The sequence below is a fragment of the Caloenas nicobarica genome, chromosome 12 (genome assembly GCF_036013445.1).
Source record: "Caloenas nicobarica isolate bCalNic1 chromosome 12, bCalNic1.hap1, whole genome shotgun sequence".
In the NCBI taxonomy this organism is placed as follows: domain Eukaryota; kingdom Metazoa; phylum Chordata; class Aves; order Columbiformes; family Columbidae; genus Caloenas; species Caloenas nicobarica.
Window position 1 is genome coordinate 2,202,087 of NC_088256.1, and position 22,712 is coordinate 2,224,798.

The window sequence follows — 22,712 nt, forward strand, 5'->3', positions numbered from 1 at the left end:
GGCGGCCGGTGCCGGGGCGGTACCTGCACCGGTACCGAGCGCGGCTGCGCTCAGCGGGCGCTCCCTCCTGCCGCGGCGGCCGGTGAGCGGCGGGGGGGGGACCCTGCGGGGCGGCCGGGCCCCTCGGGAGAGCCGCTCGTTGCCCTCAAGCGAGCGGCGGTGTCTCCGGTTCCCCCGGGGCGGGCAGGCTGCGGCGGGGCCGGGCCCGCAAGGCCGGGAGCCGCTGCGGGGCGGGGAGGCCTGGCCGGTAGCGGTACCGCTGTGGGGCTGGGCTGGGGGACCCGGGAGCGGGTTACGGGGAGAAAAGGCCGTGGCTGCGGTGCTGTGGTGAACCCGGAGCGTCGTGTCGCTGGTGTAACGCGGAGCGAGGGCCTGTGTGGGTTTTAGTGGTGGGCAATTCCAGTTGGGCTTGTTGAGGGGGGATGCTGTGGTTCATGCGTTGGGGTGTACGAGTTTCCTCTAGACAGCTGCTTATTCAGTCGCTGCCGCGTTCTGTTTCTTTACACCTCTCCTAAAACGTGTTACACCCTCCTCCAGAAAGCGTGATGGGCCTGGGAGAGAAACTGGATTAATCTTATCTGAGGGTTTGTTTCTGTCATGGCAGAGCGGGGATACCTGAAGTAAGCTGTGCAGGCAGAGGGGCAGCTGAGCTTCTGCTAAATTGGTGCACAAGTGTCATCCTTCTCCAGCTTAAAATGAACAAATAAACTGCAGGGCTGAATGTTGGAATATCCTTTAAAGAAATAATAACTTGCAGATGCCAAGGAGGGGAAAAAGGGAAGTCTGGACGACTTTCTGTTGAAGTCACCATACTTAAACGATCTTCTTATTGCACTCGGGCAGTTTGCAACTTGCAGGGTTGCAACATCTGCACTAGTTTCATATTTAAAGTCAGCAGCAGTGTGATGTCCCTTGCTTTCTGTAAAGAGAATTCCTGGAAATATAAGCAGTAACTTCTTGCATTGCTTGTTGGTGCTGAGGCCGTGAATCTTCTGGAGAAGGACTGACGAGCTGCCCTTGGCTGGTAAGGGCAGTGCTGCTGACAGAGGATGGGTGCAGTTTTCTGGGTTCACTTCTTGCTCCAGCTGTCCTAACTGCCATCTGACAGTTTATTCTAGATCTTCAGTGAAGTCAGAGCAACAAACAAGTTGTTTTGTGTCTCGCTTGAAAATAATACATCATCCTTCCTGAAGTTTTAGATATTGCATTGGAGTTTGAATCTGTGTCTCCGTTACTCTTTAAGATGCTGCAGGTTTTTCTCTGCCCATCTGTCAGGCAGCACAAGACCTTGCAGACAGCAGCAGACTGCATCTTGCAGCGTGACTTGCAACGAGTAAATAGTCATTGCGACACAAGTGCAATACTCGACTCACCTTTGCGCTTCATCTCTGTTAGCTGCCAAATGCTGCTGGCACTGCTTGAGCCGCTCTTGGGATCCGTGGTGTGTTTGGGGTCGCTGAGGGATGCAGCCTTCTCCCCCCGTCCCTCCTGATCTGGAGCCTTTCCAGGCAAGGCCTACCTGATATCTCTGCGTTTTTCTTTTAGAAAGGTTTGGTCATCACTTCCAGCCGTTCAGTTTTGTAAGCTTAGCTAGAAAACTGCTGTGGTCTCTCAGTTGTACAAAGAGGTTGATTTTAATGAGTTTAGTTTCTGAGTCTCTTATAACTTTTGAGGTGGGATATTCTCTAGCAGTTTAATAGATCTGTATTACCAACAAAAATAATGCATGGATTCTACAGGGCTGCATGAAACACTGCTTAGAGAGAGAAATATGCTCCTTGTTAAGCTGTTTTACTTCATTTAATCCATTCTGCTCAAAGCTGGAGGCAAGCGTCCTGGCCAAGTAGGTGGCCGTTGTCTCCTAAGTTAGAGGGCTGTGAATTCAGTGAGTTGATTTCCTCCTGTCGCAGGTCTGTGAGGTCCTACAGTGTCACCTTCCTTGGGGCACTATTTAACTCTCACCTCACTGATGCGAGTTCTGCAAATACCCAACAGTAAAAGAACTGAGACTTTTAGAAGTTGTCTAAACTGCTTTATAATCCTCAGTTTGAACCTGGAGTTCTCCTGCTCTGGGAATTAAGGTGTTTCTTTGCTTGTGTGGGCTTTGTAGTTCTGAGCTTAGTCGCTCGCTGCCTCTCAGGCTGCTGGTCTTTGGCAGGGAGAGGTTTTGTGGGTGTTTTTTCTCTTACAACTGTTCCTCTATACTGGTCCTGTTCACTGAGTGACTGCAATGAGGAGAGATTGGTTTCTTGATGCTTGACAGTCACCTGATTGCTCAAGAGGCTTAATTGCGTTTGTTTATTGTTGTCTGTGACCTGGTATTGTACCACGCACCGACACTGCAGACAACTGTGTGTCGGTGGATCTGAACGGATGTGATTTTCTAATAAATTTCTCTTCCTATCGTTGCAGATGAGTGTGCTGTTGTAACTGTTCACAAATTCCTTGATGTGCGCTGCTCAGCAGTTCCTCATTGTTCGGAAAACTAGGGTTGGTAGCACCTGAAGAGATCAGGAGTGAGTAGAAGGTAGAATCAAGTGCAGTTTGTGTAGTTTGCATCTTCTTGCTAAATTAGTCAAAGCTAAGGTGTAGGACAGGGGATGAGTCTAAGCTTGTAGAGGATCACTTGTGAAGGACTGGACAGTTGAATTTTTTTAAATCATTTTTTTTGGCCGTAGATATTACTTTTTATTCTGCAAAAAGTTTGTGCTCTCTGCAGCCTAGTCAGACAGGAATGAGCTGCTGGCTCTTTGATCAGGAGAAACTAGGAACAGTTGCATGGCAGTTAATCATTTATTTTTACAAGATCAGAATCAACCGTGTGGCTGCCCTTGGCCATGGTGTGATAAGCATGTAAATTGAGTTATCCAAGGTTTAGTTTTGTTTCATCTTTGTCTATAAATATGTTGGGTCTGTGTTTTTTGCTTGGCTTCTCTTCTGCTTCAGGTTCTGCAGGTGAAGGTAGTGGCTCCTGCAAGAAGGTTCCAAGGAGTTACTCATTCCTTTATGTTTTAGCTCTGAGTAATCCCCATTTCTGCTCCATCTCATGTCCAGGTACTCCTATCTTAAGTGATGCTGTGAGCATCAGGCTAAAGCTTTTGGTCTCTTCAGGTCTGTGGAGGGGAGACTTAATGATTAGTAACTTACTCAGGTTGTGTTTAACTTGAGGTAGGCAAGTCTCGACTTAGAGCACTAGAGTCCCGCATTGTGACCCTCAGACTTGCACATCTGTAGCGCTGTGCTTTGAAGAGCTGCGAGCAGCTATTTAAGGCCAGAGGCAGCAAAATATCCCTTTAATCTGTGGCTACTTTTTCTGCCCTAATGCAGGAAGACATCTGGTTGATGCTGCAATTTAAGGCTGGCTTTAAAAAAAAAAAAAAATATATATATATATATATATAAAAGCAAGCTCTGCTAGTTAGCAGACTGACCAGTCTGTGGGCTCTTCTAGATGCAGCTTTCTGGAAGGAAGTTTGGGTTTTCTGTAGTGGGACGGCTCTAAAATGCCAAGATGCGATCTGGCAGGCCGGGTCGGCGATGCTGGAAGGAAAAGGTTGTGGTCGGGCTTCTAAGAGGCTTTGCAAATGACTTGGCTGTCTGCTTGTCATGTGATATTCTTGGTAGTTCAAGTGTTGCAAGAGATGGTGGCATGCCTTTGAAGCATGTTTTTAAACTGCTTTATGGCATTTTCTCTAAACTGGCCTTCATATAACTCTGAATTGTTCTGTACGAGAGGCACAGTGTGGTGGGCAAGAGCAGCCCTAAAGCTGAAGTCATAACCTGAGCTGGACTGTGGATCTGACTTGAGCCACCTGCTCTGCTGCTCGAAGATAATACTTGTTCTTCATCGTATATCTCCCTGGAAAAAAACTCCTGAACTTGTGTAGAGTAAGTGATTGTCAGTGTTGTGGCTGTACTGAGTGAGACCCAAGGAGCATCTGGCTCTGTGGTGACTGGTGGGATGCCTGGGGAAGAGTGGAAGAGCAGAAGATGATAAAATGATAAATTCTTAGGCTCCAGCGAGCGGCTGCTTGGTGATATTTGTTTAATAGTAATTATTTTCCTCTGTAAACTTGCCAATTACTTTCTGAACTCATATGAACTCTTTTCCTCCACAATAACATGTGGGAATGAGCTTCAGAGGGTGCACTGTGTGAAGAGCTTCCTGCTGCTGGAACCTGTTCTGGAACTTTGTGTTCATTTTTATGGTACAGGTAGTGAGTGATCATGACTTTCTTCTCTGCTTTATGTTCCTTCTCCCTGGGTATCTTTGCGCTGAGGAATATCCCTAGAAAGCATGTAAGGCGAAAAACTTACCCTTGCTTCCCATATTCTGTCACTTTCATAATCTTGTTCAGGTGGACATGGACACTACTTAATTGAGTGTAATAAGCACCACCTGTCCTTATGTTTAAAGATCATCTCCTCTTAGCTGTAAATTTTATTTTTTTTTTCTGCAATGCTGACAGATTTGATGTTAGAGGGCAGTTGTGAGCCTGCAAGCCAGCATACCCGTGTCTGTGGGAGGAGACAAAACCAAACCTCGCTGCCTGTTGTCTCTTTGTACCGACATTTATAAATAAACTGGAGCTGGCTTCAGTCTGGAAGGGAGGGGGATAAACCCCAATTCCTTCACCAGCAGTGAAGTTCTTTGCCTTCTGTTCCCTTCAGCTCTGAATACCCCAGTGCTCCTGGGTGGTTGTGTATTCTCTGAATAAATCCACAGTTTTATTCTTTTTCCTCTCTGGTGATGAGCTCTTAAACCTGTGGGAGTTTTGGGATATGACCTGAGTGTTGCTGGCCAAGCCTGTCGATCTCCGACTGACCAAGGGAGCCCTAACGCGATGGGGCAGCGATTGTATCAGCGTGTTAACAGCTCCGCCTCCTCCGCCACCTCTTCCACTGTTGTGTGATTGTTTGTGCATCAGTTCAAATGAAAACATCTGCTCTTCAGGGCAAATCTGTCTGCAGGGTGTTCAGCAGGACCAACCCATGATACAAAAGAGATCAATACGTCACTTCAGTCAGTGCCAGAGGGGTGGAAAGTCTGGCTGTTCGTAGGCTATGTTTAGTCTTCAGATCTTGAAGCTAAACCACTGCTTCTCTGCTCTTGTACCTATTTCAAGAGAAGTCTCCAAGCTACTCGGTTGCATTGACATGGGTGTGGGATGTTTCCAGCTGGAATGCACATGTTTCTAGACACAGGCAATATTAAGGGCAGTCAAGTGCAAAGTGAAAAATAAGATTTTTTTGTTTTTTCAGGGTCAGAAGTCTTCCTAAGTCTTTCCTAAGCAGAAAAGAGGCTTATGGATGTACTGGATCAGCTGAGCAGATGTCACAGCTGTGGTCTCACATGTTAAATCTTGGGTCTGTCAGTAGATTAATGTGATGATACTTGAGCTGATTAAGTACGTCCCTTTATACGACAGCAGGCATGTTTTTCCGGCTCTGGAGACTTCACAGAAGTCTGGCCCTCAAACACTTGCACGCTGTAACCTGTCCAATTTGATACATATGCAAGAAGGTTGGTTTGTAGAAAGGGTGTGTAGCTGAGGATAATTGGTTTGCAAATGCACCGTCTCTCTTTGAGAAGCACAGATTATTTGCTTTTACAGAAGTCTGGGGACAACATACGCTCGGTGAGTGTCCCTAGACTATAAAAAGGGGACATGTATAATGTGACTGTAACAAGGGGCAGTTTTTCTGCTTCGGTTCGATCGCAATCAGAGCCAAGGCCTCACCCCTGAGCAGTCATGTGTTGGGGATGGTGGGCTTGGTCTGTATAATCAGCTGCTGTTAACGAAGCTGCAAGACAGTTACTTCCTTTCTGAACTGGAGCTTGCTGCCCACAGGCTGTTCTTTCAGTCACAAGCAAGAAAAACCTTAAGGGTCAGTTGAAGAGCAAAAAAAAAAAAATAATATACTAATAGCTAGAAATCTAGGTGGAAACAAGGCAGGCAGGCAAAACTCTTTATGGGGTGACTTGACTGTAGGAGACCATGCAGTTGCAATAAGAAGAACCTTCTGGAGCTTATTGTAGTTGTCGTGATGTTCTGAACAGAATCTAAAAGGGGAAATGAGAGCAGCTTTCTGATAACAGTATCCTGTCGAAGTATTGAACAAGTTTATGCTTCCCGTGCTGTTGAGGGCTGAGAGGACACGGTTTAGATGATGATGCTTTATCTGCCAAAGAACGCGAGGCTAATTCTGTGGTGTTTTTATTCCCAGGTAGCACGAAGTCATGGCTATCCTGTTTGCTGTGGTGGCGAGGGGCACAACCATCCTCGCCAAGCACGCCTGGTGTGGGGGAAACTTCCTGGAGGTGACGGAGCAGATCCTGGCGAAAATACCGTCTGAAAACAACAAACTGACCTATTCACATGGGAAGTGAGTAATGCTTCTCTTCTGGGTATGTGAGGAGAGAGCAGTGAACATGCACGAGGATGGGAATAAATGGTGTGTAGCCAAACTCATACTTGGATGTGTTCGTGTGCTGCTGCATACGCAGTCAGCTCAATAGCTACTTTTTTCCCCAGAACTTTGCAGCAGAACCATGATTTGAATTTAGCTTAAGCAATAAGTACCGAGGCAGCTGGTATGAAATCAAGTTTTCTGTTTTCCTACAACTCCAAAGTGAGCCGAAGGGCGCACAGCTGTGGATATCAAACTGTTGGAGTCTTTGGTGTTTGGCTTGTGGAGCCTTTTGCTGGCTTTTCTGAGGCTTGAACATGGCTTTAGGTAAAAATGTCACCCTTCACAGATCACTCGTGGATCCTGGTTGCTTTAAGATAAGTTGTGCTGGCAGATGTTGTAGAGTCATCCTGAGCTACCACAAATCCAGTCTGTGGGACAGAAGGATTTTTCCCAGACTTGTACAGATCTCTGAACAGCCCTTGGTCAGTATTGACAGGATGGAGGGATCAGATGTTACATCAGTTGGGACTATGCTGATTTATTGCACATATAAAGTAGGGAAGTCAATGTGTTCGTGTGCAAACTAAAGAAAACTGTGGACAAAGCGAATTTAGAAGTGTTGGACCCCATATCAGCTCTGTCTTTGGACTTGGCTGCGTGGCCGGATTCTCAATACTGCCCAAGCTGTTGTGTTAGAGCTGTTTTAGCTGCCTGAGGATTCAAGAGAGAAGAATTGAGGTAGTTTTCCCGCATCCTTCCCTGGCTTGGGAGCACTAAAAGTCCCTGGTGGAGAGCTTTCTAAGGAACCTGCCTGCCCTGTGCTCTGAAGTACTTTGGATGCTTAATCTTTTTTTTTTATTTTTTTTAATTATTATTTTTTTTTACTACTGTAATTTTAAGGGTACAGTCCCATTCTTTTGTTTTAACTTTGCTGTGAGTGCTGTTCAACCAAGTACAAAGTTGAGTTTAGGAGTGCCATAGTACGTTTTTATACATGAAAACTTGAATTGTGGTAGAGATTGGTTTGCTCCTTGCTGGGGAGCCCCGATAGGTGATTAATGCCTCTACACTTGTGAAGCATGCTGCGAAATGTAGTATTTTGCTCATTACTCACTGTTTCCTTAATGAGGATTTAACAAATGTGGCAGAAGATCGCTGCGGTTCGTGCTTGTTCTGCTTTGCGTTGTGCTGTTAAAACACACAGGTGCCATTTTGCAGCTCTGGGCATCTCCTCTGCTGAAGTTAGTTCCTTCTGGCAAGTCTTATATTGGCTTTTTTCTGTGATTTGGACAGCCACCTCTTCGGTCAGCATCTCCCAAACCGGCCTTCCCTCTAGGAGAGGGGAAGGAAGAGTTTCCAGCCCCCTGTTTGCGGGGCGATTCAATATTTTCACACACACGTGCTTGGAGCTGGCAACTTCTTCCTCCTGTCGAAAAGCAAGGCTTTTGGTTTATGGTGGTACAGAATAGCCTCTTTTTTCCTTGACCACGATAAGTGGGCAGAACATGAAAGCTGTGAAGCTGAATGAGCCGGAGGAGTTATCGTCCTTCCTGCCTGTAGGGTTTTGGGGATCCTTCTGCCTGCCAAGGGTCCCAGCCTGTAGGCTGGAGAACTGCCCTGGTGTCTGTCTGTCTGGGATCATTTCTCCTCCTCTGAAACAGGAAGAAAATTGGGCTGCTTTTAACTTTGAACTTCTTAAACTCATTTAATGAATTCTTTCTGTTTTTAAGAAGAACTTACATGTCTTTTATACAATCTCTAAGGAAAAACAGCCCTCTAGCATGAGGAGTTCTTTGCGTTATTCTGTCTCTGCTGTTAAGATTCTAGAAGTCACTGGGGAGCTTACAGGTTAATACCAGACAAGCTTTATCTCACAACAGTTGTAGATATGCAGAATTTTTTTTGTTTTTTGTTGTTTGTTTGTTTGGTTTTTTTAATGAGAACAGATCTTCAGGGCAGTAAACTATACATCTAGCCCACCACAAAAGCTTATTTCAGTGTCGTCTTATTTATATAATACAAAACCTGAGTTTGAAAGCAAGCGAGCTGTGCCCTTAGAGCTGTACAAGGCAACTGCTGTGCAGCACGTGCATTGACTTGCTTTTATTCTGGAGTTTGTACGAGGGTCCACAAGCTTAGTGGGGAAACCTTTGGAAATACAGATATCAAAGTGAAAGGATCCATGGAGGTTGTAATTGGAAAAGAAGTAGTATTCATGTGGCCTTTTTGCAACTCTATTCCTATTTTGTCCTGCCATACTCATCAGAAGAAAACAACACCTACTGGACCATCAATTGGTGGTGTGGGGGCAATGTAAATAAAAAAGCAACAGCTGAAGCCATTGAGTTGGACTAGAACACTCTGGTCAGTTCTGGTTTGGGTTTAGCTGTGCACAGGCTAAGGTGCTTTTTTTCTGGTGGGCCTAAAATAACAACTTGGTTTAATTTTGATAGGAAAATATTGCTTTGAAGTGGTTTTCACTGTTTTTCAGGATGCTGAGGGTTGCATTTAACGAACATCTGTGTTTGCCCAGCACCACCGAAGGCATCTTTTCATGAATAGTTAACCTAGCCACATGATTCAAGCCTGTTTAGCCTGATTATTGTTCTATCTAATTCATTTTCTGCTGTGGTTGCTTTTGTCTCAGCCTTCGTGATGAAAACCAAAGGCAGCATGACCCAATGGGCATACAAACAAGGCTGAAGAAGCAAGTCACTGTACCCGCTATCAATGCATGGATGCTTGTGTGCACATTAGACATAAATCTTACCCCTGGGTATCCTGTCAAGGTTTTGTTTCTACAAGTAACTACTTGAAGAATGTGGAACTGAAGTTGTTTGGCAACTAATGTCCCACAAAGTTCTTGCCAGGCATAGGAGAGCTGTGAAGTGTGTGAGGCCAGGGATTCTTTAACATGTAAATGGTTTCAAATTCAAAGTAGCTTATAGGGATGGAGACACGTACCTCAACAAAAGTGTCTGGGATATGTTGGCATCTGTGTGATTTCCTGTAGAGTAGCTGGAATTTGTTCTTCTACTTTTCCAGCCCTTGAAGGCCCTGCAGGCACTAGTGTCTTCTAGAAGATTAGTCCTGTGGCAGCTCCAAAAATGAATGACCTTTTTCTTTTTTCTTCTCTGCAGTTATCTGTTTCATTACATCTGCCAAGACAGGATTATATACCTCTGTATCACAGATGATGTAAGTATTTTGGTTACAGCTATTGGCAGACAGGCTTTTGGCGGGTTTTGTCTTTTTTTGTATCTGTATGTCAGAGAACATCAATAGTGAGTGCTAATCTGAGGTGCCTTTTTTCCCATTGAAGCTACTGCTTGTGTTCTCATCCACATCAGTTACAGCCTGGAACTCTAATGCATTTGAATAGTTAGTTTTGAGGTTATGTTCTTGGTTTTGCCCAGTTTCTCTCTGAGCAGCCCCAGCACAGTAGAATCTAGATGTAGAATCCAGCCCTTACTTGTCAGTGAAATATGCATCATAGTCCTCAATTCTGGAAGTGTTGAAGCAAAAACTTCTCTCTCACTGGGAAAAAGTACCAGGCGTAGAATTAGAACTATGGATACCCCAGTCAAGTCTGCTGCCAACCGGTGTCCAGGAAGCCGAGACTGAAATCTGGCTGCTATTCAAACCCCAGGATAACCAGTCAAATTCTGCTGTGTTACACGCAGCGTGCCTGTTAAGAACTGATAATTACAGTTTCTCTGCCACTGGCTACGTGCGCCGTAGACTTCATTGTTCCCACCATGCCACAGGTCTGGACACGGTCTGCTCTTTTCCTTCCAGGACTTTGAACGATCCAGAGCCTTCAACTTCCTGAACGAAATCAAGAAGAGGTTTCAGACCACGTATGGCTCAAGAGCGCAGACAGCCCTTCCTTATGCAATGAACAGCGAGTTCTCCAGTGTCCTAGCCGCGCAGCTGGTAAGATCTGTTGCTAAATGGGATTTCTCTGACAAGCCAAACTTCTCCTCAGAAGTTCTCCTTGTATTTTCTCACTGGGAACTGAAGCGCTGTGCTGAGCCAGGATGCGAAGCCAGGGGAGCTGGTTGTTCTCCCGGTGCTTGCTCTGTAGCTGGGTTGCTTCACTGTTTCAGTGGTAAAAGGGGGTTAGGGATAATAGTGATGCTTTAACTGTTTGTACCAGGTAGCTGCACTGGAGATTAGATCGTAATGGTAACATTTGAAATGTCAAACCCAGTTCCAGTTGCCCATGCAGTGCAAGCTGACATCACTTCCACTGAGAGCAAGACAAACACGTTACTGTGTTTCTCTTAAACTAAACTTCAGAACTTGAGTATCTAGTAATCCCTGACTGCCTCTCACTTCTCTTGTCTTCATGTTGTGTCAGTGTCACACTGCTGGAACGAGACAGGGCATTCGCTTATTGATTACAGCTGAGTGTTATACACAGAATCGTGGTAGACCCTCTGGCCAGCTTGCACAGAGCTCCAAGGACTTAATTCCCAACATAGACAGGAGGTTCAAGAGCAAGTTAAATGACTTGTCAAAGGTCCCACATTCTCTTGAGTTGAGATTTGCCTCGGGACCTTTCCAACCCCTAAATTAAAAGTGTCAGGGTGTTACAAAAGAGAGGGAGGTATCTATTTCACCCTCGATTTGCACTTCTCAGCTGAGGCTGTAGTGATGTTCAGGGCGATGCTGGATTCCAGGTCTAGGGACTGTTGGCACTGCAGTCCTTGTAAAAGGAGTTTCTCCAGCACTAAAGCCAAGTTCCAAATGTTGTTAGGGAACATGCAGAACACTGTTGGTCTCCTTTTTTTTAAAGGAATTTCCAGGTTTCAGAAGCTACTCTGGCTCTATTCTTGGACTCGTGAAGGGAAATATTGGGCTGGAATCTGCTTCCCTCCTGGAGTGCAGACGAGTTACATGCTCATTTTGCTTACCCCAGGAATCTGACACAGCCTTGATGCCACCGTCCCGTTTTCACAAAAGTGCTTTGCGTGCTGGGTGTTGTATTTGAGATGTGGCAAAGCCCACAGCTGCCTGAAAGATTTGAAATAGTTGTATTGCTTTATCTGTTTGATTCACAGCAGTATATGGATCTAGCTTCTGAGGTCTTTAAGTGCACAGCGTAATGTTTGCATTTCCCTTCGGCCATCTGTGGAATGAGATGCATTTCACAGGGCACTTAACACAGTGCTGGCTTGATATGTAACCTGGGTTTGCAAACAACACCCTGCTGTGCTTCAGGGAGTGGTTTATGGGGGAGAGGAGGAGAAAAAGGTGTAGGATTGGGCTGCTCTTAAAAATATGAGCTGCTAGTGTAGTGGGAATGATGGAGTTCCGCTCCTGCCTGGTGTTTGGTCTGCAGTGGTAAACATCCAGCATGTGCAGAGAAAATGGGCCTGGGGAAGACAGAGCCCTGTGCTAGATGGAATATCAAATTAAATGAACGAAGTCAGATGGAGAATAGAGAAGGAATAAATGACTGCCCTGTGACTCATATGATCAATAGCCCTATTAGTGCACAAAACCCCAGGCTATATGTTCTACTGCCAGGAAAGTGTTTTAAATCTTCTGTTGAAGACTCTTAAGAGTCCTTATTTGACTACAAACAAGTTCATAACCTGAGCAATGTTGTTTTGGGGTGTTTTTTTGGTTTTTTGTTTTTTGAGACCTCCCTCAAATTAAAAATGAGATGTCCTTGGAATACTGGCTTTCAGAGCTTGTACACAGTCTGTATCTGGGGCAACTACAACTGGTGCTATACACGTGGTGTGGGAAGTTCTCCATTTGCTGTGCCTGGTGAGCAGGTAGTGCTGCTGCTGTTCTCCACAAAGGACTTGGATTTTTCTGTCTGATCTACTGAAAATGCCAGGATTGGTGGTATTATGGTGCAGGAGGAGAGGTCCTTTGCTGGTGACTCAGGAGCATAGCTCTTGCTTGTACGTGTAGAAACTGGGCAAGCTTTGTAACACTCTCCAGCAGTCGTGGTGGCGTGTTGAGGTGCAGCGTGAAGGTGAAGTGAGGATTTAATGAAATGAATGAATGAAATTTAATGAAATATAACAAGGGCAAATGTAGAGTCTTGCATCTGGGCAGGAACAACCCCAGGTTCCAGTAGGAGAGAGTCCAGCGCAGGGCCACAAAGATGATTAAGGGAGTGGAGCATCTCCCTTACAAGGAAAGGCTGAGGGAGCTGGGTCTCTTTAGCTTGGAGAAGAGGAGACTGAGGGGTGACCTCATCAATGTTTATAAATATATAAAGGGTGGGTGTCACGAGGATGGAGCCAGGCTCTTCTCGGTGACAACCAACAGTAAGACAAGGGGTAATGGGTTCAAGCTGGAACACAAGAGGTTCCACTTAAATTTGAGAAGAAACTTCTTCTCAGTGAGGGTGACGGAACACTGGAACAGGCTGCCCAGGGAGGTTGTGGATTCTCCTTCTCTGGAGACATTCAAAACCCACCTGGACGCCTTCCTGTGTAACCTCATCTGGGTGTTCCTGCCCTGGCAGGGGGATTGGACTAGATGATCTTTCGAGGTCCCTTCCAATCCCTAACATTCTGTGATTCTGTGATTCTGTGATAAGTTGAGAAATGACCTGTTGGAGAGCAGTGTAGGGGAAAGGGACCTGCGGGTCCTGGGGACAGCAGGGTGACCATGAGCCAGCACTGGGGCCTTGTGGCCAAGAAGGGCAATGGGACCTGGGGGGGATTAGAAGCGGGGTGGTCAGTAGGTCAGAGAGGTTCTCCTGCCCCTCTACTCTGCCCTGGTGAGACCACATCTGGAATATTGTGTCCAGTTGTGGGCCCCTCAGTTCCAGAAGGACAGGGAACTGCTGGAGAGAGTCCAGCGCAGCCACGAAGATGCTGAAGGGAGTGGAGCATCTCCCTTATGAGGAAAGGCTGAGGAGCTGGGGCTCTGGAGCTGGAGGAGACTGAGGGGTGACCTCATTAATGTTTATAAATATATAAAGGGTGGGTGTCAGGAGGATGGAGCCAGGCTCTTCTCGGTGACAACCAACAGTAAGACAAGGGGTAATGGGTTCAAGCTGGAACACAAGAGGTTCCACTTGAATATGAGAAGAAACTTCTTCATGGCGAGGGTGCCAGAGCCTGGACCAGGCTGCCCAGGGAGGTTGTGGAGTCTCCTTCTCTGCAGTCATTCCAACCCGCCTGGACACCTTCCTGTGGAACCTCATCTGGGTGTTCCTGCTCCGGCGGGGGGATTGGACTGGATGAGCTTTCGAGGTCCCTTCCACTCCCTGACATTCTGGGATTCTGTGATTTGCACTTGCACTGTTGCTGCCCGACGTTTGTGTTGGAGTTAAAGGAGCTGCTTATGCTGGTGCCCTCGGTGACTGGCGGAGGTGATGTGGAGGATGGAGACTGGCACAAAGTTCATTGCAGAAACTGTTCCTTGGTTTATGCAGCAGATGGCAAGCATTGGGTAATAATGCTGGTGTGGCTTCAGAAGGTCCCAGTGTGTTGCGCGTAATAAATTAGATTAACTTCCTACATGTGATGGCACTGAGTTTTTCCTTTGGAGAATGAAACTGTATCAAGTGATGACTCATCAAACTGTAAGCTGTTCGTGGCTGGAATAAGCTTAATGAGTAGTCGCCTTATCGGAAGAGCCAGGCTGCCTTCAGATATTCCTCTCAAAATCCCAGCCTTTCCATTTCTCTGAAGCACGAGAGGAGCTGCCTACCTTAGCTTTTGCATGCTGATAGAAGCCCAGGCATCAACTAATAGCAGCTCAGTGAGGACGGAAAGCTCATCCCTCACGTGGCTCTAAAACTGGCTGAGCTGAGAGCCCCACGGATCAAACCTTCCCTGCGGCGCGAGGGCACGACTGTTATCTGCGCGATTCCTGTGGCCAGAGTTTAACTAGTGAGAGGCTGAGGGTGGCGGAGGAGACCAGGCAGCAGCTCAGAGATCACGCTACAACTCGAGCATAGTAGCACACAGATAGTATTGCAGAGGGAGGCTGCGCGTCCAGTAAAACCAGTGACCAGCTTTGACAACTTGACAGTTCTGCACCCTTCTCCTAAAAAAGTAAACGCTGAGAGGACACAAAGGAGCTGTCGCATTCGGCGCTTTATCCATTAATTATCACCTGAGTATGTGGATGCTGTTAGTGGTAGAGACTCTTGCTTCTCATGTTGTCAGAAATGGATGCAAATCGAACATTTATTCAGAAGAAAATTGGGGTTAAATAGCCACGTGGGTGGTCATGAAGCAGAGCAATCGTGGTCTAGTCCTGGCCTCTGCTGTCAGTCTCCTTAGATGGTCTCTATCTAAAATAGAGAATTTTTTTTTTTGTGAAGGTCTCCAGATGTGAGTGGAATGGCTACAAGTTTAGAGGAAAACAACAGTTTTTCTGTGATTTTTGTTATAGAGACCTGTTTCCGTGGGCAAAGGTGACTTAAAGGGAGTGGGACAACAGGAGCTGTGGCTGACAGTGCTTGACTGCAGAGGACCTGTGATGAGAGCAGGGACTTCAGACTCATCCAGAAAGAGCAGAACAGATTTATCCAATGCTGACTTCACCTCAGTTTCCCTCCTTTGATTCTGCAAACACCGTGCGACTCCTTTAACCTGCTTTCACTGACTATTCCTTTGTTACAGAAATACCACTCGGAGAGCAAGGGCACCGACCAGGTGGCAGAGACGCAAGCTCAAATCGATGAACTTAAAGGAATCATGGTTCGAAACATAGGTACGTGCCTTCCCGCAGCACCTCAGTGCGGAGTCCCCCTGGGCGGTTCTGCAGGAGTTACCAAGAGCGAAGCTGATGGCGGGGTGGCCGCTCGTGACAGAACGAGCTGATGAACAAGGGGCTGGGGGAGCGCAGAGTTTGCAACTTGTGTTGAGCGTGGCTGAGGCGGCCCATGGGCGTGAGGAGCACTGTTCAGGATGAACTCGCTCAGCTTGCGATGGGGTGAAGCTCGGGATTTGGTCTGTTTGTCACTGTGGCTTTCCTGCAGCTGCCGTGACGGAAATCCTCCTCCGTAGCTTGTATTTTTGTGTGTGTGTGTGTCAGACTCTGGTTTGGGTTTTGACAAGTCTGACCATTTGAAAATAAAGGGTTAGATCTGGAATTGACTGTAATTGAGCTCGGTCAATCTGAAAACGTAGCCTGTGTGATGTGAGACTGTTCCTCAAGTCCCATTGCATGGCAAGCTCTGAAAGGCTGAAAAATACTTGATGTCTGAAAAGCCACTGCCAAGAGCTCCTGGCTTGCAGTTGGCCTTGGGGATTGGAGGCACCTTTTTGCACTGGGATTCCACCTACAGATTTGGATTTTTGTTTCTTTCTCCAGACCTTGTGGCACAAAGAGGAGAGAAGCTGGAGTTGCTGATCGATAAAACAGAGAATCTTGTGGATTCGGTAAGTCTGGGGAAGAACTTAGAGGTGGGGAAATGGTGTTACTGCATCCGTTGTGCTTGTCAGGGAGCAATGGAGGTGATGATCAGCATCTACAGCCACTTCTAAACAGAAGCATCTAGATTTGCAGGTAGTCCTTCCCTGTGCCAGACACAAGTCCTGTCTTATTACCCCCTTTCCATATAGCTGTTTCACAAGCTGCACCCCAGCCTCGCAGCTCTGTTTAAGAGAATGAAGGTATCTCATGCACCTTGGTTCTGTATCCTACCTGTAGCGGTGGGGTTTGGGGGTGACTGCCAAATACCAGGCTGCACTGCTGGCCAAGGGCTGCCCCATCCTGGTAAAGAACCATCTTCAACTTGCTCCTCTTTGCCACAACCAACGCTCAGACTGACATGCTGCCAGCACAAGCGCTGGTGTTTCTTGTCCTCATCTCTTGTGCCCAAGGTGTGGAAAATCCACTCTCTATGTGGGGCAATAGGAAGGCTAAAGATCATAATTATAATTCTCTTGCAGCCTGGTCTGAAGTCAGCTTGATGCACGTAAACTGGCAACATGTTAATCTGTAGAGTTGTTCTAGTATACCAACAGGGAAAGTGTAGCTGATTTAAACAGAAAATAAAAACATCAATTTCTTCCACCTAAAGAGTCTGTGAAAGAGTCTGGAGCTTCATGAAGTGTTTCTAAGTGAGAAAAGACTGGAAAAAAAACCAAAAAAACAACAAAATGTAATGTAACTCTAAAACATCAGATTATCGAGTAAAGTGTCAATCACAGAATCCCAGAATGTCAGGGACTGGAAGGGACCTCGAAAGCTCATCCAGTGCAATCCCCCCGCCGGAGCAGGAACACCCAGATGAGGTTACACAGGAAGGTGTCCAGGCGGGTTGGAATGTCTGCAGAGAAGGAGACTCCACAACCTCCCTGGGCAGCCTGGGCCAGGCTCTGGCACTCTCACTGGGAAGAAGTTTCTTCTCATATTTAAATGGAACCTCCTGTGTTCCAGTTTGCACCCATTGCCCCTTGTCCTGTCACTGGTTGTCACCCAGAAGAGCCTGGCTCCATCCTCCTGACACTCCCCCTTTCCATATTGATCACCATGAATGAGTCACCCCTCAGTCTCCTCTTCTCCAAGCTCAAAAGCCCCAGCTCCCTCAGCATCTCCCTCAACCCAGAGTATTCACGCTTTAGAGAGGTAGTAAAGATGCCTGGAGCTTACCCAGTCAGGAGTTCTGTCCTCCAGTTTAAACCTTCCTCGGGTGGTGGCGAGATGTGGTCTAACCTCAGGTAATGGTTTAGACAAATAGACTGGGATTCCTTCAGCGGTTAGGCCGAATTCAGGTACAAGCCCTCCCAGGGAGTGCTGGTTCTTTGAAACCACGCAGAAAATGAAGGAGTGGGATACGCCTCTGATGTGGTGAATGTCCCAGGAGATCCAGGGCTGAAGTCTTCCACCTTCACTAATGGACTGTGTTTACCACTCCCGTAGGAGTCTTGACCACCAGAATATTGTAGATAAACCAAATGTGTTAGAACTCTCCTATGGGTTCTAGGGCCCTGTTTTGGGAGGAAGCTCTGAGAAAGCCGGTGGTCGGCGTAGCCCTGTCCTCCAGAGAACGTGTCTGGGCTGAGGTGGTGTGTTGGTACCCAGCAGTTCACATCCACCCGTAGAGACTGCACAGCTCAGCAAGAGAAACATTCGCAAAGCTGAGCGTGGAAATCCACTTGGAGTCAAAATTACACTTCCTGGGGCTGCAGTTCTGCTTGGCCTTATCTGAAAAGGTTGGGGGGCTGTTTGTCAGGAAAACTTGACATAACCAGCAGAGTGTGCTGGTGAATTGGCTTGTTCTGGCTGTTGAGCCCTTCGCCAGGAAGGCGTCTCCTTGCACGAGCTGTTCAGGGAGAGCGTGAAAATATGTGCTGAAACAGCCCAGTGGGTGTTTGAGGTCATGTGGTGTGTTTAGAATGGGTGGAACTGCGGGATACAGAGAGGAGACTTGGAACAGAAGAACCACAAGCTTTCCATAAAATGCAGGAAGCCCGAATACTGGAGGAAAGTTGTGGCACTAAAGGACTTGTCTGACCCCTGCGGAACTGCAGCCAAGAGCAGCAATGTGGCTTGTCTCATGTTGGCAGGTGTAATAAAGTTGCATGTAACATGTTGGTGATGAGAACAGTAGTTCCATAAATACTTGGGAGCATTTCAGTTAAGTCAAACAAGAACCTAACCAGCAGCACTCTAAGGTGAACTAATCCTTGTGGGCAGTCTAAGGCCGAGCCTGGGTACGCACAACCCCGAGCTGGTGCTGGACTTAGCCTCACTTTATCTTGCCCCTGAAATAATCGGGGAGAGTTTTGCCTTCATGCCTGTTCAGTTTTGTATTAAAGTGCAGGAGTTAAAAAGCTCTGGAAGAGATAACTGCAGTAGTTTGGGTTATTGGGGATGCAGTAGCTGGAACAAGCCTCTTCATTTGGCTTCTTGGGATGCAGCTTCTTTTTGCCGCAGGTTCAGGAATTAACTAGTTGTTTTAATTTCTTTTGTAGTCAGTCACTTTCAAAACTACCAGCAGGAACCTTGCCAGAGCCATGTGTATGAAGAACCTCAAGCTTACCATTGTCCTCATCATCGTATCAATCGTAAGTATGGAGCATAATAACCTTTAAGTCAGGCCTAATTACTGGAAAATACCGATAGCGTATTATTGTCTTTAGACCCAGGTGTACCCAGCTCCGTGCCTGGAAGGGTCCTGGCTGTAGAACAAGTGCTTTGGTGGTGTTGTGGGAGGAGAGGAGCATCGTGCCAGGCAGCTTTTCTTGGCAAGGCAATAGGAAGAGCTTTCCAGACAGTTCTGTCCAGCTTCTCAGTGCCTGTCATTGACAGCTGCCTTGCTGCTCTGTTAGAAGCTGAGCTGTTGAGTATACAGCTGCTCTAAGGGCTTTTTAGGCCTTAGTCCTGTTGTTATCCTGTTACTTAACTTTTAAGTAGCTTTTTTCAATATGCTCATGTAACTCTAGCTGGTAATAACTGCAGCCAGCACTAACGTGAGGATGCTGAGGTGTAACTGCAGGGTAGGTGTGTGAAGTAGTTTGTCCCCACCGAAAACCTTGTTTATGTTTTGCAAGAGGATGGTTCTGATCCCCATGTTGCTGCAAAGTTGTGGCGGAAGAGGCAACGACACCAAGTCCTGGAGGGCATTTGACAAGTTATTTGACAAGGGGTTTGTTACCCCGGGGTGTCCAGGCTTGTGTTTTGATGGCCAGGCCATGTCAGCACTTGGCTGAATGAGGGCAGTACAGTTCTCTGCTGAAGGGCTGTTTTCTTTCTCCAGGTTATCATGTACATCGTTCTGTCGGCCGCCTGCGGTGGGCTCGCGTGGCCGAGCTGTGTGCAGAAGTAACTGGAGGCGGCTGGTGCTGGTCACTTGGAGATGAGAATCACAGGAGTCTGAAGAAGCAACCTACAGAATAACTCTTAATCTTTCGCTACTGACACCTTCTCATTCTTCCATCCCTCCAGGACTTCAGACTTGTTTGCCTTACCACCCCAACCAGGCCCAGCTGGTCACTGCCCCTGTGCAGCTGGAACCTCAAGAATGGGCTGGTTTAAATTACTTGAAGGGATTTTTTTTGTTTGTTGTTCCTTTTTCTGTCCCAACTACAACCTTCTCAGCTGGGTGGGCGGTATGTCCTGCTCTGGAGGGTTACGTGCATGCTGGCGTTGTGTCCGTGTAGCTTTGCACTTCGGTGTGAGCGTGCAAGGGCAGAGCAGCACTGCTGGCAACTGTGCTGCCCGGGGGGAGCGCGTGGGGGAAGGACCAGATGGGTGTACCTGAATTTCCACTTTTTACAACTCCCTACACCTCCAGCCTCTTGTGGTTCTGCAGCGTTTTCAACACGTCTGGGTTGTCAGTGTAATGCTGGTGGTAACAAAAGGAACGGCTTTTGAGCCAGGGCTTTACGCGCTGTGAGGTGCGAGTGCTGCTTCTGTGTGAAACCCCCCGCTTCCTGGAGGGTTTTCTGCAGGGGGCAGGAGAGGGTGTTGGGTCACCTCAGCATTTTGAAATGGCTGCCTCTTCATCCTCACTTCTTCCTCATCTCCTCCCCCTTAATTTGTGGCTTAAACAGTAAAGGAGATGGTTGCATATAGTTAAGGTTGCAGTAATGTATCTGCTTTCTCACGTTATTTCTCCTGTTCTTCTTTTGAGGGTGGACTAAAAGGAATTACTCATGTTATCACTTGCTAAAAGTGAAATTGGGGGCCAGTGAGGTGTCAGGTGTCTGCTGCTTGTGCTTCCACTCTGAAGGTGTGTGCTAAAAACTGGGGACAGGAGGTTGGAGCTGGTGGCCGGGTACTTTATGGTTGGAAGAAGAAAGGCCCTTTCAGAGGATGTAGTAACAGGCAAAGAAAACAAAACCAAACCCAAGGCTAATAACCAAATGTAGGGGCAGGTATGCTGAGGCTGTGCAGCTCAAGAGCTGCGTGTCCTTCTGTCCCAGCTGGACATCCAAGTCGGCAGGCCAGGCCTGGCTTAAGGCGCTAAGCTGTTGTTGCCTTGGGTGAGGGGTGGAGGGACTTTTCTTGGATCTTACAGGCTCATTTCTAAGAGAAAAAATAGAAACAACTGAAATCGCATAAAAGCATCAGATTTGGCCCAGGGAAGTGGCTTCTACTGGTGGCTGGAAGCTCTTGAGGTAGAGGAAGGCGAGGCTTAACCTGGGGACTAAACTCAGATGCTTGGTTGGTGCTTTGGGCTGCCTGCAACACAGGCTGGACATGAAACTGTTGCTCCTCCACCTGCTTTTCTTGGCGTATGTTAACTGACCACGGAGCTTTCCAGCAGGTAGAAGAGTTCTCCTATAAACTGTGTGCTTATTTGTATTTTCAGCTGAAATTTAACTAAGGGTAATCAGATCTGGATATCCAGGTGTCAGTGGTTCTGATCAGCAATGTGGTCACTGGCATCTCTTTCCATTTGTGTGACTCGAATGTAAAATTGAAAGATTTCCTTCCTCTTACCTCCTACTCTTGCAGCCACCCACAGTTCCGTGTACAACTGTGCATGTTTTAGGGATTGTTGATGTTACTGTGTTAATTTCTATGATTTGTTGTCTTATGTACAAATACTTTTTAAAGAAAGTTACTTCCTTGCCTTTTAAAGGATGCACTGAGGCATTAGTGTAAAAACAAAGTTAACTTGATTTAAATAAAATTCCTGTACAGAAAGCAGAGTTCTTTTGTGAAAGGTGGGTCTGGGACTAGATGTTGGCTGGTGGTAGAAACTGGTGTGTGACACCAGCGTGGAGCTGGTGGGTCACCCTGCGTGTGACACTGCAGCTCCAGGCTGGGAAATTGTTTCTGCAATGGCTGTAAAACCTCCCAGCTTTGGCAGGGTCTGACTTGGATTTGATCATGTCATGACTTGACAAGGGCTTGGAAAGTCTGTGTAAAAGCTCTTTTTGGGGCAGTTCTCAGTGGTATAAAACCCCATGTCCTGAGGGAAATCCCCAGCAATGGCTCCTTTCCTCTTCTCTAGCCACAGCTGCAAAGAAGCCACTTTTCTCAAGGAGTTTATTGTACAGACTGATTTATGCCTCTTTGTAAAAACTCCGTAGCCTTTCATCTACCTCAGGATGTTCGATGCTGCTGCAGTGTTGTTTTGGAAGCAGGCTCATGCATCGGTATGAGGGAGTTGGATTTCCTCTTAAAGTTGCAAAAACTTGGATTTCAGTTGATTGTTATCTTGGTTTGAGGCAAAGTTACATTCTAGTGATACCTGCCAGGGCTCAGGATGATCTAGAATATAAAAATCTGAAGGAAGACCACTTTGTGTGAGAACAGCTTAGAAAAATGAAAGGATAAAACTTAAATTAACATATAATTAGTGTGACAGTTCTTACAGAGCTGGGTTTTGTGTTTAATATTAGTGATATAGGGACCAAGAGCAAACAGCCAGCCCTCTCCAAGTGCCATCAGTATTAGATTTGTATTTTAAATGCCCATGAATTCAAGCAGAAGCTCAACTCAGAATAAGGCCCTAGTTAACCATTTTACTTCTTTTTAGCTTCTGGTCTGTCTAGAAATGTGTGTCCAAATCTGTATCTCTGTAGACATCCATTCTGCGATTCTTCACAGAAACGGTATCACATATCTGATAAGATTTAACTAGAATATAACCTTAAACCATTTAAAGAGTTTACCTTTCCAGAAAGTTTTTCTTTACCTGGCATTATCTGTTAAGTAACCATTAAATGGTACAGCAGCTGTCTGGGCTCAGGAGGCTGCACAGAAATGCAGCTGCCTTTGGGATGTCGACCACTTCAACAGCAAAGGGAGAACTCCCAAACAGAGAAATCAAACTGCAGTGTTGCTGGGTGTTTATCTTTCTGTACAGTGGGAAGGTAAATAAGTTCACTTATTTAATAAGTTCACAGCTTTTCTACCAGGTACAAGTATTAGAAAAGAACCTTTGCCAGCAAGGACAGTGCTGTAACCCTGCCAGGCTTTACCAGGGGATAGCAAGAAGGCTCCTTATGTAAAACCAGTTGTCTCTGACACTTTCACGTGTGGAAAGGAGGTGTTTGTATTCCGAGAATGAGCAATAGCCTCCTTTCAGTCTCCTCTGCCTCTTCTCTCAGCTCTAATGTTGCACAGAACCTTCCTTCGTGCTCTCCCACCACAGTGGAACTGGCTCTGAGCTTTACAAAGCTGCTCTGAAGTAGAAGAGGCTTATTTCAACTTCAGGAAAATAACGGTACTTGATAGTAAAACATTGGTATTCATTAGAATGAGCAAAGTGAACAGGAGAAAGAAACCCTTTTCGGTTGCTTGCTTACAGATGCATCGCAAGAGGTGACAGACCACCCTTGCTAATGGCTCCTCCCTGTGGGGTCCACCAGGCCTGTGTTCTCTGGGACATGAGTGCGTGACAC

General features: G+C 46.7%; 1 protein-coding gene across 2 annotated transcripts; it reads left to right on the forward strand.

Annotated features, from left to right (window-relative positions):
• The first annotated feature begins 5 nt into the window (after window positions 1-5).
• On the forward strand, window positions 6-20,967 carry VAMP7 (vesicle associated membrane protein 7). 2 transcript variants are annotated; one of them, XM_065643167.1, is made up of 8 exons: window positions 6-82; window positions 6,229-6,387; window positions 9,555-9,612; window positions 10,213-10,350; window positions 15,024-15,114; window positions 15,718-15,785; window positions 18,327-18,419; window positions 19,112-20,967. In XM_065643167.1, the coding sequence occupies exons 2-8, from the start codon at window positions 6,242-6,244 to the stop codon at window positions 19,178-19,180; spliced, it is 663 nt and encodes a 220-aa protein (XP_065499239.1). In that variant the 5' UTR covers window positions 6-82; window positions 6,229-6,241; the 3' UTR covers window positions 19,181-20,967. The 2 variants fall into 2 exon arrangements, with proteins under 2 accessions (XP_065499239.1, XP_065499240.1); XM_065643168.1 differs by lacking the exon at window positions 6-82 and adding an exon at window positions 3,824-3,888.
• Window positions 20,968-22,712: the final 1,745 nt, after the last annotated feature.